Genomic DNA, 17,112 nt, shown 5'->3' on the forward strand with positions numbered 1-17,112 from the left:
CTGCCCAGCAAGACCCGGCCGGTTCTGCTGGGCGCCCTGCCCCGGCCCTGCCCCGGCGTTCAGGCCGAGGCTGCCGCGCCTTACCTCTGCCTCAGGCACCCTCGCGGCCGGCGTCCCCGCGCGGCACGGCGTCCCCCGAGCGCGCCTTCTCAGGGCTCGTGGTTCGCGCAACCCCAGCTGTGGGCCACGACAGACCCTGTTCCTTGCTCTCCCTCCCTAGTTTGCGACACCTTTTTCAGAGTCTTTGCGTGGTGTCCTAGTTCTTGCGGGGCCATTTCTTTCACGACGTGATAATCTAGAGCCTCCGTTACAACCAACTTGTCCTACAAATAGGTAGAGGAAAGGTGGTACCTGAACCACTCAGTACGGAGTCACTTACTCTGGATGTTTACAGATACAAGGATTCATTGAAAGAAGACCTTCCGAAAGCAGATCTTGTTATTAGTCACGCAGGTGCAGGAAGCTGTTTGGAGAGTCTGGAAAAAAGAAAGCCGCTCACAGTGGTTATAAATGAAAAGTTGATGAACAATCATCAGCTGGAATTGGCAAAGCAGCTACACAAAGATGGGCATCTCTTCTACTGTACCTGCAGCATGCTTCCTGGGCTGTTACAGTCAATGGACTTTTCAACACTGAAATGCTTTCCTCCTGGCCAGCCAGAAAAATTTTCTGCATTTTTGGATAAAGTTGTTGGATTACAAAAATAAACACTAAACTCTCCACACTTTAAAAACACCCCTCAAATTCAATTTATGGAATGTGGTTAAATCAAATTAACTATAGAGTATATATTTGTAGAATAATATGAATTAATAAGCCTCCTACATCTGTAGAATGTATAGAAAATTTTATGGTGTGAATGTTAGCATTTGGGTCCAAATTCTAAATGCAATTTCACAAATTTATTAGATTTTTCCCTAATCTTCATATTTTAGTAAAAGAAATATGTAGGGAGCATTCACACGTTTTATCCTAGAACCCAAATGGATTTGGAATCATGAAAAAAAATGAATTAAATATGAAAACTTTGACAGAAACCTCAAATGTAGTTAATTTGATATTAGAGTAAAAAATGAAACAGTAACAAACTTGTAAAAAAAAAATTTGAGTCAGAATCTTTAGCTTCATAATCCAAGGAACCAAATTAAAAAAAAAAGACCAACAAAAATGATGGATTGTGTTCTGTGAAATAAAAAGCTCAGTAATTACCTTAAAAAGATTAACTATCAAGTCAGTTGATCTATTGTACTTTGAGAAACTACTATTATCCTGAAGATAATAGTAGTAGAGTGGAGTGGTTGTGTTCACTGTTTTCCTATAAAATATATATAGAAAGTGACAAAAATAATCTTGCCCAACGTCAAAGCTTTACTGGTTTGGGAAGAGTAAATCAAAAAGCACTTGTGCCAATAGGACTTGCTGTTATTTTTTAAGGACCCCCCCTCTCACAGTGGTATTGAAATATTTACTGTAGTATCATAGAGGAATTTATGCCCTTATAAAATTAGTTTTACAAATGAATAATTGATCTGATGTGTATAATGGCCTAAATATATGGTTTTAAAATTCACATAACTCAAAATAGTTACTTTATGAAATTCTGATTATGGTAAGTGGTCTCAAGACCTATAAAATAAACTAGATTATCCATAAGTATTGATAGTTTTCTGGTAGAAAGTTTAGATATAATTCATCCATAAAAATAGAGCGTTCACTATAAAGATTTATTTTCAATTATATTATCCCAAAATGTTGAATATTCTAAACATTTTACTTGGGATGCATTATATAATGTTTCTGTAGATTTATTTTCCTGATTGTGTTTTACTTAGGCTAATATTAAAATAAATTCTTACTAATGGTAAAAAAAAAATGTTGCATAGGTTTAAATTAAACATAACAGATCTTATCTTTCAGGCTTTGGACTCTTTTTGTCTGGACTAATCTATGCCTCTTTTGTTCATTCATTCATTCATTTTTCCATCTAACAAATAAATTATATTAGCAAATAGTGTGCTTGTACTTCGGAGGTCTCGTAATATATTAGACCTGATTCCTGTCTTTATTAAGTGTTGGGAATAATCCTATAATTCAGTAAGGAAGAGAAGAAGTATATAAATTATCCAAAGTAGATAATGATAAGTTCTGTAAAAATAATTTAGACTGAAGAAAGATCAGTTTTGGGCAAGGTAATCTGCAGTGTTTCATGAACACAGGTAGAATATAAGCTGAGCCTGTAAATCTAGTGATATTTCAATATTTCAGGATGTGATGAAGAGTGTCTGAGACTGAGGATGGAGTATCCCCACTCTAGTCCATTTTAATTTTGATGGTGTTTATTTAAGCCCTAGAAGTAGCAGAGGAGAAATGTGATCCCTTTCCTGGTCAAGAGTGGAATGGTGTCTTAGTGAACTTCAGGGCACACCAAGACAATATCTTTTTGAACACCTAGTTAAGTCCAAGATAGTGTACTGTAAACTGAGTTTACAGAAAAACAAGAAATAATCCTTGCTCTCTAAGAATCTATAGTGTAGTGATAACTAAGGAAAATCTTGCAAGATGCCAAATTAAAGTATTTAAGTCCAGGTATTCTCATACCTTTACCTGCATTGGACATTATCCATCATTTTAATCTTGGACAATCTGAGATGACCCTCCAGAGATAGCTAGGTAGGTCTTTCCTGTAAGGTCAGCATATCAACCAAATTAGGAGACAGAACAACATGCCATATGAAAACGTGGTGCCACAGATCAAACAGGGCCAAAGACTGTAAGGTTTGATTTGTTTCTAGTTTGAAATGAAACAGTAATGAATGTTAAGCGAAGTTTATTATTTAGGATGGTGAAGGATCATGGATTACAGTAGTCATTTACTGTATAATGTTTATGGTTGAAAGACAATTTCTTTTATTACTCTGTGATCACTGTAAAATGTGAAGTTTCCTCAGATTTTCATTTTTTGGAAGAAAATTTTTAGAATGGTCCCTTTCCCCCGGTATTGTGTTATTTTGTCAAACAAGCAGCATTGACAGTACTTTCCCTCCTCCCCATCCAATTACCGTGTCAGTCAGGTTCCAGTCAGAAAAGAGAAATTGTTCTAGGTATTTTACGCAGAGGAAATTTCATACAAGGGCTTACTTAGGAGGGTCATTGAGGATCTGAGGATCCAAAGAGGGAGCATAAGGCAATCTAGACATTAGCAGAAGCAGAAACTGCTGCCACACTGAGGCTGACAGGATAAAGAGAGGGGCCATTGTCATTAAAGATGAGATACTGATAGTGGAAGCTGGAACTATAATAGGTCAGCCTGGTGGGAGATGGAGCCACAAAGGAAAAGCCTCACTAGACTTCAGAGGTGGAGCAGAGGAGCTACTGTTGCTGCTGGAGACATGGCCCAAAGCAGACAGTAAGTGGAGGAAAGACCCTGGCTTCTCCCCTCCTCCCACCGTCTAATCTTACAACATTGCCTCCAAATACTTGAACTTATTTGGGAACCAGAGGGAAAGGGACACAAAGATATGTAGTTCCTTGTGATGCAGTAAAGGACAGAGAGATGTGGGAGAGGGATCTGAGAGCAAAAAGCCAGCCCATGACTCAGAGACAACCAATGTTGATATCATTTCAGCTATCTTGTATGCATAAATAAAATAAAATGTTTACACTGAAATGTAAATGAAATATATACAACCATATATATTTGGATTCAACAAGGTTACTTCACAATTTTCACGCTATAATGCAATTTCCTTTTTCTATTTCACACATATTACGAGCATCATTCTGTGTTGCCACATGCAGATCGTTATTTTTAACAACTGCCTAATATTCCATTGTATTGATGGACTATAATGTATTTAACCAGTTCTCCTCAAGGGCTGTTTTGATTATTTTTAATTTTTCATGATTACAAACAATGCCAGATTGAAGATACTTGTACTTGTAAAATTGATCACTTCTACAATTATTTCATAGGATAGATTTCTAAAAGTGGATTTTTCAGTGAAGTATATGCACTTTTAAATTTTTGATAGTTATTTCCACACTCCCTTTCTAATGTTGGTAGTAATTTGTATTCAAATCAAGATTGTATGAAAGAGGTTGTTAATTAATCATTTGCTCCAATATTATATGCTATCAATCTTTGTCAATCTGATAAGTAGATATATGTGTATATGTATTGAAGTCTGTATCTGTATGTGTCTGTGTCTGTGGAATGGCTATGGCTATATCCATATACCTATGTTTTCGTGTATGAACATGTTGATATCTTTACCTATATGTCTGTGACTATGTCTTTGCTGATATATCTACATAAATGTAGTGGAGCTTCATTATTCATGGATTCTATATTTGTAAATTTGCCCACTTGCTAAAATTTATTTGTAAGCCCCAAATCAATAACTGCAGTGCTTTTGTGATCATTTGGGGACATGTAAAAAGTAGTGAAAAATTCAAGTCACGTTACACACATGTTCCCAGCTGAGGTCAAGCAAGGTGATGCTCTGTCTTCTTGTGCCAGCTCTCAGAGTACAAACAAGTGTTCTTTTCACAGTGTGTTTAGTGCCTTTTTTTGGTGTGTGTGCTTTTTCTTGGTGATTTTGCTGCTGAAAATGGCCCCCATGCATAGAGCTGAAGTACAGTCTAGTGCTCCTAAGTGCAAGAAGGCTGTGATGTGCCTTATGGAGAAAATATGTGTGTTAGATAAACATCATTCAGACATGCGTTGTAATGCTCTTGGCCATAAGTCCAATGTTAATGAATCAACAATATATATTAAACAAGTTGTCTTTAAACAGAAACACACATAAATCAAGGTTATGTATTGATTAATTGATGAAAATGGTATAAACAGAGGCTTGAAAGAACCTAACCCTGCATTTCCCGTAAGAGAATGCTGAGTGTTTAGTAACTTGATATTCACGAGGACTTTATAGTTCATAACTACTGCATATAATGAGACAATTATATCCATATCTATGGCTCTACCAATCTTTCTATGTCTTTGATTCAATAAATATTTACCAAGTGCCTCTTATGAAATAGGCACTGGGAATAAAATGTTAAGCAAAGACACCAAAAACACAAACAACAAAATTAAAAATAGGCAAATTGTACTACAACAAAAATAAACACTTGAGTGTTTCAAAGGCCTCTTATCAACAGAGTGAAAATGAAACCCACAGGAATGGGAGAAAATCATATATCTGATAGTAGATTGATATCCAGTATATGTAAAGAATGCCTGTGTCACAACAACAAAAAATTCAAACAATCCAATTTAAAAATGGACAAAGACTTGAATAGACTTTTCTCCAAAGAAGATATACAAATGGCCAACAAGAACATGAAAAGATGCTTGATATCATTCATTAATCATTTGGGAAATGCAAATCAAAACCACAATTAGATATCACTTGACACCCTTTAGGATGGCTATCATAAAAGCAAAAACAAAATAACAAGTGTTCATGAGGAAGTACAGAAATTAGAACCCTTGTGCACTGCTGGTTGGGAATGTAAAATGATGCAGCCACTGTGGAAAACCGTATAGCAGTTCTTAAAAAAAACATTAAACATAGAATTACCATATGATCCAGCAATTCTACTTCTGAATATATACCCAAAAGAATTCAAAGCAGGAACTCAAATAGATATTTGTACACCCATGTTCATAGCAGCATTACTCAGAGTAGCCAAAAAGTAGAAGCAACCCAGTACACATTGATGGATGAATGGATAAGTATAATGTGGTATATACATGCAATGGACTATCATTCAGCCTTAAAAAGGAAAGAATTTCAGACACATATTAGAATATGGATGAGCCTTGAAGACATCATGCTAAGTGAAATATGCCAGTCACACAAGGGCAAATATTGTGCGATAGCACTTATGAGGTACCTAGTGTAGTCAAATTCAGAGACAAAGTACAGTGGTGATTGTCAGGGGTTGAGGGTAGGGGGCATTGGGAAGTTATTGTTTAATGGGTGTAGAGTTTCAGCTGGGGAAGAGGAAAAACTTCTGGGTATGGATGGTAGTGATGGTTCCACAACAATGTGAATGTACTTAATGCCATTGAACTGTAAACTTAAAAATGGTTTTAAATTTTATGTTGTGTATATTTAACCACAGTAAAAAAGAAAGTTGAGCAAAATGAGCACTGTAGGATTTTGCAATTTCATTGGTTAAATTCCACTACTAAAAATGGACTAAAAATTAACAACAGAGACAAACATATAACATATACAATTCAAAATTGAAAGGATTTTTATAATGAAAATGTGTAAATGTGACATGAGAGCATGAAACATGGGAAATTGACTTTGTTTGGGGGTGTTAAGGAAGGCTCATGTTTAGTGAGCCTTAACATTTAAAAATATGTTTCAATTGTGTGTTATTTTCAAATGAAAATTACTTTTACAATTCCTTTTATTTTAGTTCATTTAAAATTATTACTTGATAAGAATAATTTGAATCTTTAAAGCTACTATTCCTGTAATGTCTGGGGTAAATGTATTTCTCACTTTACTTCTACATCTTTCTTCTTTTCTTCCTTCTTTTTTCCCCCCTCCCTCCTCCTTTTTTTTTTTTTGTGATCATTGGCCTTTCAAACAAGTTTATAGCGTGCCACATCCCAACAGTATAGAAATGCATACTGTGATTTCTTCTACCACTGTTACTGTTTTAATTTTTGCTTTACAATTTTTATCAATTTGGTATTTATTTTGATATCCAGGATATGCTTTATTTTATTTTCCAGATAGGTTGCCTGTTATCCCTATATAATGTATTTCATTATTTATATCTCTCAATGATTTGAAATATGTATTACTCACTGTAGTCCAGAGGTTTACAAACTTTTTCTGTAAGGGGTCAGATAGTAAATAATTTAGGCTTTGTAGCAATATGTTCTCTGTTGCAAATACTCAGCTCTGCTGTTGCAACACAAAAGCAGCCATAGACAATACATGACTTCATAAAAGAACATGATTGTACTTGATTAAAACTTAAATTTACAAAATCAGGTGGTTGAGTGGGTTGGTCCTTTAGTGTTCAGACACCTGCTCTGCTATTTTGTTGCATTGGTCCCTCTGTCTCATCTATTTTATTTAATTTATTTTTGTTGAAGTAGAGTTGATTTTCAATATTATATTAGTTTCAGGTATACAACAGTGATTCAGTATTTTTATATATTATACTCAATTTAAAGTTATTATAAAATATTGGATATGTTCCCTGTGCTGTACATTACATCCTTGTATCTTATTTTATACCCAGTAGTTTGAACATCTTAATCTCCACCCCTATCTTGTCCCACCCCCACCCCGCTGATAATCACTAGTTTCTTTTCTGTATCTGTAAGTCTGTTTCTGTTTTGTTGTATTCATTAGTTTGTTTTATTTTTTAGATTCCACATATAAGTGAAAACATACATTATTTGTCTTTGTCTGACTTACTTCACTAAGCATAATACCTTCCAGATCCATCCATGTTGTTGCAAATGGCAAAATTTCATTATTTTTATGGTTGAGTAATATTCTATTGTATATATTTACCACATCTTCTTTATCCACTCATCTGTTGATGGACACTTAGGTTGCTTCCATATCTTGGTTATTGTAAACAATGCTGCTATGAACATTGGGGTGCATATGTCTTTCTGAGTTAGTGTTTTCATTGTCTTTGGATATATACCCAGGAGTGGAATCGCTGGATCATATGGTAGCTCTATTTTTAGTGTTTTAAGGAACCTCCATACTGTTTTCCACAGTGGCTGCACCAGTTCACTTTACTACCGAAAGTATACAAGCATTCCCTTTTCTCCACATCCTCGACAATATTTGTTATTTGTGGTCTTTTTGATGATAGCCATTCTGACAGGTGTGAGGTGAGATCACATTATGGTTTTGATTTGCATTTCCTGTGATGTTCAGCATCTTTTCATGTGCCTGTTGGCCATCTGTATGTCTTCTTTGGAAAAATGTCTGTTCAGGTCTTCTACCTATTTTTTGATTGGGTTCCTTGTTTTTTTGATGTTGAGTTGTATGAGCTATTTATATATTTTCCATATTAACCCCTTATCGGACATATCATTTGCAAATATATTTTCCTGTCCAGTAGATTGTCCTTTCATTTTGTTGATGGTTTCCTTTGCTGTGCAAAAGCTTTCAAGTTTAATTAAGTCCCATTTTTAATTTTTGCTTTTGTTTCCCTTGCCTTAGGAGACAGATTCAAAAAAACATTGCTAGCATTTATGTCAAAGAGTATTCTGCCTATGTTTTCATCTAGGAGTTTTATGGTTTCTGGTCTTACATTCAGGTCTTTAATCCATTTAAATTTATTTGTGTATATGGTGTGAGAAAACATTCTAAATTCATTTTTCTACATGCAGCTCTCCAGTTTTCTGAGCACCACTTATTGAAGGACTGTCTTTTCTCCATTGTATATTGTTGTCTATTTTGTCGTAGGTTAATTGACCATAAGTGTATGTGTTTATTCATGCACTCTCTACCCTGTTCCATTGATCTATGTGTCTGTTTTTGTGCCAGTACCATACTGCTTTTGATTACTGTATCTTTGTAGTATAGTCTGAAGTCAGGGGACATGATACCTCCAGCTTTATTCTTTTTTTCTCAAGACTGAGTTGGCTATTCAGGGTCCTTTGTGGTTCTATATCAATTTTAGGATTATTTGTTCTAGTTCTCTGAAAATTGCCACAGGTATTTTGATAGGGATTGCATTAAATCTGTAGACTGCTTTGGGCCATTTTAACAATATTAATTCTTCCAATCCATGAACACAGGATATCTTTGTTTCTCTGTAACATCTTCAATTTCCTTCATCAATAATTTATAGCTTTTAGAGTATAGGTCTTTCACCTCTTTGGTTAAGTTTATTTTATTCTTTAAAAAATATTTATGTATGTATTTATTTATTTATTTTTGGCAGCATTGGTTTTGTCTTAGTTACAGCATGTGGGCACTTTGTTGCAGCACAAGGGCTTCTCTCTAGTTGTGGCATGTGGGGTCAGTAGTTGTGGCACATGGGCTTAGTTGTCCTGCAGCATGTGGAATCTTAGTTCCCCAACCAGGGATCAAACCAGCATCCCCTGCCTTGGAAGGCAGATTCTTAAGTGGACCACCAGGGAAGTCCCATTGGTTAAGTTTATTTCTAGGTATTTTATTCTTTTTGATGTGATTCTAAATGGGATTGTTTTTGTGTTTTCTCTTTCTGATAGTTCATTATTAGTGCATAAAAAAGCAACAGATTTTTGTATATTAATCTTGTATCATGCAACTTTACTGAATTCATTTATTAGTTCTAACACTTTTTTGGTGGAGACTTTATTTTTTATTTTTTTAACATCTTTATTGGAGTCTAATTGTTTTACAATGGTGTGTTAGTTTCTGCTTTATAACAAAGTGAATCAGCTATACATATAGCCCCATATCTCCTCCCTCTTGTGTCTCCCTCCCATCCTCTCTATCCCACCCCTCTAGGTGGTCACAAAGCATCGAGCTGATCTCCCTGTGCTATGTGGCTGCTTCCCACTAGCTATCTATTTTACATTTGGTAGTGTATATATGTCCATGCCACTCTCTCACTTTGTCCCAGCTTACCCTTCCCCCTCCCCATGTCCTCAAGTCCATTGTCTACATCTGTGTCTTTATTCCTGTCCTGCCCCTAGGTTCTTCAGAACCATTTTTTTCTTTTTATAGATTCCATATATATGTGTTAGCATATGGTATTTGTTTTTCTCTTTCTGACTTACTTCACTCTGCATGACAGACTCTAGGTCCATCCTTGGTGGAGATTTTAGATCTTTCAATATCATGCCATCTGCAAATAGTGACAGTTTTACTTCTTCCCTTCCAACTTGAATGCCTTTTATTTCGTTTTCTTGTCTGATTGCTGTGTGTAGGACTTCCAATAATATATGAATATATGGCAAGAGTGAACATCCTTGTCTTGTTCCTGATTTTAGAGGAAAGCTTTCAGTTTTTCACTATTGACTATGATGTTAGCTGTGGGTTTGTCATAAATGCTCTTTATTATGTTGAGATATGTTCTCTCTTTACCAACTCTGTAGAACATTTTTATTATAAATGTTGAATTTTGTCAAAAAATTTTTTTGCATTTATTGAGGTGACTGTGTGATTTTTATCCATTGTTTTGTTCATGTGGTGTATCACATTGACTGACTTGAGGATATTAAACCATCCTCGCATCCCTAGAATAAATCCCACTTGACCATGGTGTAAGATCCTTTTTATATTTTGTTAATTTCAGTTTGCTAATATTTTGTTGAGTGTTTTGCATCAATATTCATCAGAGATATTAGCCTGTTATTTGCTTTTTTGGTAGTGTCTTTGTCTGGTTTTCGTATCAGGGTATTGGTGGTTTCATAGAATGAATTTGGGAGTGTTCCTTCCTCTTCAATTTTTGGAATAGTTTGAGAAGTATAGGTATTAACCCTTCTTTCTGTGCTTGGTAGAATTCCCCCATGAAGCAGTCTAGTCCTGGACTCTTGTTTGTTGACCGTTTGAAATTGTTGGGAGTTTGAAATTGAAAATGATTCAATTTCAGTACTAGTAGTGAGTCTGTTCAGCTTGTCTGTTTCTTCCCAATTCAATTTTAGAAGGTTGTATGTTTCTAGGAATTTATCCATATCTTCTAGGTTCCCCATTTTGTTGGCATATAACTGTTCATAGTATTCTCTTATGATTTATTATATCTCTGTGGTATTGGTTGTTATTTTTCCTCTTTCATTTAGTATTTTGCTTATTTGGGTCCTCTTTTTTTCTTTAATGAGCCTGCCTAAAGGCTTATTAATTTTGTTTATCTTTTCAAAGAACCAGCTCTTTGTTCCATTGATCTATTCTCTCTCTCTCTTTTTTTTAATCTCTATTTTATTTAATTCTGCTCTGACCTTTATTATTTACTTCCTTTTGCTGAATTTGGACTTTTTTTGTTCTTCTTTTTGTAATTTCTTTAGATGGCAGTTTAGGTTGTTTATTTGATATTTTCTCGTTTAATTTTTTTTTGGCCGCACTGCATGGCATGCAGAACTTCCCTGACCAGGGATCGAACCTGTGCCCCATGCAGTTGAAGTGTGGAGTCTTAAACACTGGACCACCAGGGAAATCCAATATTTTCCTGTTTCTTGAGATACGTCTGTATTGCTATAAGCTTCCCTCTTAGAACTGATTTTGCTTTGTTCTATAGGTTTTAGAAAGTTGTGCTTTTATTTTCATTTATCTCGATGTATTTTCAAATTCCTCTTTGAGTTCTTCATTGACCCATTAGTTATTTAGTAGCATGTTGTTTAATCTCCATGTGTTTGTGTTTTTCCCATTTTTCTTCCTGTAATTGATTTCTAGTTTCATACCGTTGTGCTCAGAAGAAATGCTTGATATAATTTCTGTCTTCTTAAAGTTGTTGATATTTGCTTTGTGACCTAGTGTGTGATCCATCCTGGAGAATGTTCCATATGCATTTGAAAAGAATGTGTTTTCTGTGGGTTTTGGATGTAATGTCCTTTAGATACCTCTTAAGTCCAACTGGTCTAATGTGTCATTTAAGGCCACTGTTTCCTTATTGATTTTCTGTCTGGATGATTTGTCCATTGATGTAAGTGTGGTGTTAAAGTCCCCTACTATTATTGTATTATTGCATTTCACATTCATCACCATAATTGTCATAGTTGTCATCGTCATCATCATCGTCATCATCTTTCTTATGGAGTTTATATATTGTGCTAAGCACTTGACATACTAGGCTCCTGAGCCTTACAAAACAGATCTGTTCATCTCTATTTTATAGATGAGGAAACTGAGGCTTCTTAAATTTAGGTTAACTGCCTAAAATAACACTTGCTGATTTATTAGCCTGGGTTTCTTTGAAAGCAGGGCCTGAGGCAGGGTTCTTGTATGCATATGTTAGGTGATTCTTGGGCTTAGGTTGCAAAGTCACGCTGGCCTCTGCTGCCACAGACTCACCCCGCATTTTGTACCCCTCCCTTCCCCCGGCCTGAATGAGCCAGAGCCCCCTGATCAGCTGCTACTTTAACACTGTCCTGTCTGCGCAAGGAACAGATGCCCTCAGGTGACCTACAAGCAGAGGCGGGGCCAAATGCAAAGTTGAACCCCAGGAGCTCTGCAAACAAAGAAGAGAAAGGGAAATTTCTCCCAGCCGCCTCAGGAGCAGTGGATTAAATCTCCACAACCAACTTGATGTATCCTGCATCTATGGAATACCTGAATAGACAACGAATCTATCGAAAATTGAGGTGGTGGACTTTGGGAGCAACTGTAGACTTGGAGTTTGCTTTCTGCATCTAATTTGTTCCTGGCTTTAAGTTTATCTTAGTTTAGTATTTAGAGTTTATTATCACTGGTAGATTTGTTTACTGATTTGGTTGCTCTGTTCCTTTTATTTCCAATAGCGATATATATATCTTTTATCCTTTTTCTCTTTTTGTGAGTGTGTATGTTTCTTTCTGTTATTTGGTCTGTATAGCTTTGCTTTTACCATTTGCCCTAGCGTTCTGTCTGTCCGTTTTTTCTTTTCTTTCTTTCTTTTTTTTTTTACTATAGTTTTTAACGCTTGTTATCTTTGGTGGATTTGTTTTTTGGTTTGGTTGCTCTCTTCTTTCTTTCTTTCTTTTTTAAATTACTTAAAAATTTTTTTTAATAATTATTTTTTATTTTAAAATAGAAAATATAAACAGACCAATCACAAGCACTGAAACTGAGACTGATTAAAAATCTTCCAACAAACAAAAGTCCAGGACCAGATGGCTTCACAGGCGAATTCTATCAAACATTTATAAAAGAACTAACACCTATCCTTCTCAAACTCTTCCAAAATATAGCAGAGGGAGGAACACTCTCAAACTCATTCTACGAGGCCAACATCACTCTGATACCAAAACCAGACAAAGATGTCACAAAGAAAGAAAACTACAGGCCAATATCACTGATGAATATAGATGCAAAAATCCTCAACAAAATAGTAACAAACAGAATCCAACACCACATTAAAAGGATCATACACCATGATCAAGTGGGGTTTATACCAGGAATGCAAGGATTCCTCAATATATGGAAATCAGTCAATGTGTTAAACCATTTTAACAAATTGAAGGAGAAGAACCATATGATCATCTCAATAGATGCAGAAAAAGCTTTTGACAAAATTCAACACCCATTTATGATAAAAACTCTCCAGAAAGTAGGCATAGAGGGAACTTACCTCAACATAATAAAGGCCATATATGACGAAACCACAGCCAACATCATGCTCAATGGTGAAAAGCTGAAAGCATTTCCTCTAAGATCAGGAACAAGACAAGGTTGTCCACTCTCACCACTATTATTCAGTATAGTTTTGGAACTTTTAGCCACAGCAACCAGAGAAGAAAAAGAAATAAAAGGAATCCAAATCGGAAAAGAAGAAGTAAAGCTGTCACTGTTTGCAGATGACATGATAATAGAGAATAGAGAATCCTAAACATGCTACCAGAAAACTACTAGAGTTAATCAACTAATCTGGTAAAGTAGCAGGATACAAAATTAACGCACAGAAATCTCTTGCATTCCTATACACTAATGATGAAAAATCTGAAAGAGAAATTAAGGAAACACTCCCATTTACGATTGCAACAAAAAGAATAAAATACCTAGGAATAAACCTACCTAGGGAGAAAAAAGACCTGTATGCAGAAAACTATAAGACACTGATGAAAGAAATTAAACATGATACAAACAGATGGAGAGATATACCGTGTTCTTGGAATGGAAGAATCAACATTGTGAAAATGACTCTACTACCCAAAGCAATCTACAGATTCAATGTAATCGCTATCAAACTACCACTGGCATTTTTCACAGAACTAGAACAAAAACTTTCACAATTTGTATGGAAACACAAAAGACCCCTAATAGCCAAAGCAATCTTGAGAAAGAAAAACAGAGCTGGAGGAATCAGGCTCCTTGACTTCAGAGTATACCACAAAGCTACAGCAATCAAGACAGTATGCTACTGGCGCAAAAACAGAAACATAGCTCAATGGAACAGGATAGAAAGTCCAGAGGTAAACCCACGCATATATGGTCACCTTATTTTTATTTTCATTTTTTTTTTTTTGCGGTACGCGGGCCTATCACTGCTGTGCCTTCTTCCGCCGCAGAGCACAGGCTCCGGATGTGCAGGCCCAGCGGCCACGGCCCACGGACCCAGCCGCTCCACGGCACGTAGGATCCTCCTGGACCGGGGCACGAACCCGTGTCCCCTGCATCGGTAGGCAGACTCCCAACCACTGCGCCACCAGGGAAGCCCAGTCACCTTATTTTTGATAAAGTAGGCAAGAATATACAATGGAGAAAAGACAGCCTCTTCGATAAGTGGTGCTGGGAAAACTGGACAGCTACATGTAAAAGAATGCAATTAGAACACTCCCTAACACCATATACAAAAATAAACTCAAAATGGATTAAATGTAAGGCCAGACACTGTAAAATTCTTAGAGGAAAATATAGGCAGAACACTCTATGACAAATTACAGCAAGATCCTTTTTGACCTACCTCCTAGAGAAATGGAAATAAAGACAAAAATAAACAAATGAGACCTAATAAAACTTAAAAGCTTTTCTACAGCAAAGGAAAACATTATAAAGACGAAAAGACAACCCTCAGAATGGGAGAAAATATTTGCAAATGAAACAACTGACAAAGGATTAATCGCCAAAATTTACAAGTAGCTCATGCAGCTCAATATCAAAAAAACAAACAACCCAATCCAAAAATGGGCAGAAGACCTAAATAGACATTTCTCCAAAGAAGAGATACAGATTGCCAACAAACACATGAAAGGATGCTCAGCATCACTTATCATTAGAGAAATGTAAATCAAAAAAAAAAACAAACTACAATGAGGTATCACCTCACACTGGTCAGAATGACCATCATCAAAAAGTCTACAGGGCTTCCCTGGTGGCGCAGTGGTTGAGTGTCCGCCTGCCGATGCAGGGGACACGGGTTCATGCGCCAGTCTGGGAAGATCCCACATGCCGCAGAGCGGCTGGGCCTGTGAGCCACGGCCACTGAGCCTGCGCGTCCGGAGCCTGTGCTCCGCAACAGGAGAGGCCACAACAGTGAGAGGCCCGCGTATGGAAAAAAAAAGAAAAGAAAAAAAAAGAAGTCTACAAACAATAAATGCTGGAGAGGGTGTGGAGAAAAGGGAACCCTCATACACTGTTGGTGGGAATGTAAATTGATACAGCCACTATGGAGAACAATATGGAGGTTCCTTAAAAACTACAAATAGAACTACCATATGACCCAGCAATCCCACTACTGGGCATATACCCTGAGAAAACCAAAATCCAAAAAGAGTCATGTATCCAAATGTTCATTGCAGCTCTATTTACAGTAGCCCAGAGATGGAAACAACCTAAGTGCCCATCATCGGATGAATGGATAAAGAAGATGTGGCACATATATACAATGGAATATTACTCAGCCATAAAAAGAAACAAAATTGACCTATTTGTAATGAGGTGGATAGACCTAGAGTCTGTCATACAGAGTGAAGTAAGTCAGAAAGAAAAAGACAAATACCATATGCTAACACATATATATGGAATTTAAGAAGAAAAAAGTGTCATGAAGAACCCAGGGGTAAGACAGGAATAAAGACACAGACCTACTGGAGAACGGACTTGAGGATATGGGGAGGGGGAAGGGTGAGCTGTGACAGGGCGAGAGAGAGTCATGGACATATACACACTAACAAACGTAAGGTAGATAGCTAGTGGGAAGCAGCCACATGGCACAGGGATATCGGCTCAGTGCTTTGTGACCTCCTGGAGGGGTGGGATAGGGAGGGTGGGAGGGAGGGAGATGCAAGAGGGAAGAGATATGGGAACATATGTATATGTATGACTGATTCACTTTGTTATAAAGCAGAAACTAACACACCATTGTAAAGCAATTATACCCCAATAAAGATGTTAAAAAAATATATATATATATATATAAAAGTCTACAGGGCTTCCCTGGTGGCGCAGTGGTTGAGTGTCTGCCTGCTGATGCAGGGGACATGGGTTCATGCCCCGGTCTGGGAAGATCCCACATGCCGCGGAGCGGCTGGGCCCGTGAGCCATGGCCGCTGAGCCTGCGCGTCCGGAGTCTGTGCTCTGCAACGGGAGAGGCCACAACAGTGAGAGGCCCGCGTATGGAAAAAAGAAAAGAAAAGAAAAAAAAAGAAGTCTACAAACAATAAATGCTGGAGAGGGTGTGGAGAAAAGGGAACCCTCATACACTGTTGGTGGGAATGTAAATTGATACAGCCACTATGGAGAACAATATGGAGGTTCCTTAAAAAACTAAAAATAGAACTACCATACGACCCAGCAATCCCACTCCTGGGCATATACCCTGAGAAAACCATAATTCAAAAAGCGTCATGTACCACAGTGTTCATTGCAGCTCTATTTACAATAGCCAGGACATGGAAGCAACGTATGTGTCCATCAACAGATGAATGGATAAGGAAGATGTGGCACATATATACAATGGAATATTACTCAGCCATAAAAAGAAATGAAATTGAGTTATTTGTAGTGAGGTGGATGGACCTAGAGTCTGTCATACAGAGTGAAGTAAGTCAGAAAGAGAAAAACAAATACCATATGCTAACACATATATATGAAATCTAAAAAAAAAAAAAAAAAAGTGGTTCTGAAGAACCTAGGGGCAAGATGGGAATAAAGACACAGACCTACTAGAGAATGGACTTGAGAACTTGGGGAGGGGGAAGGGTAAGCTGGGACAAAGTGAGAGAGTGATACTGTATATATGAACATATATACACTACCAAATGTAAAATAGATAGCTAGTGGGAAGCAGCCACATAGCACAGGGAGATCAGCTCGGTGCTTTGTGACCAGCTAGAAGGGTGGGATAGGGAGGGTGAGAGGGAGGCAGATGCAAGAGGGAAGAGATATGGGGATATATGTTTATGTATAACTGATTTACTTTGTTATAAAGCAGAAACTAACACACCATTGTAAAGCAATCATACTCCAATTATAATGTTAAAAAAAAGAA

The 17,112-nt window shown here is 36.9% G+C and overlaps 1 protein-coding gene across 1 annotated transcript; it reads left to right on the top strand.

Moving 5' to 3' along the window:
• Positions 1-437: 437 nt before the first annotated feature.
• LOC111169572 (UDP-N-acetylglucosamine transferase subunit ALG13) lies at positions 438-1,266 on the top strand. Its single transcript, XM_089903886.1, has one exon. It carries the CDS (start codon positions 522-524, stop codon positions 705-707), a length of 186 nt encoding a protein of 61 aa, XP_089760012.1. The 5' UTR covers positions 438-521; the 3' UTR covers positions 708-1,266.
• Positions 1,267-17,112: the final 15,846 nt, after the last annotated feature.

This window comes from Delphinapterus leucas, chromosome X, assembly GCF_059928025.1.
Source record: "Delphinapterus leucas isolate spDelLeu-1000000601 "Yukka" chromosome X, BTC_Dleu_Yukka2, whole genome shotgun sequence".
Taxonomy (NCBI): Eukaryota; Metazoa; Chordata; class Mammalia; order Artiodactyla; family Monodontidae; genus Delphinapterus; species Delphinapterus leucas.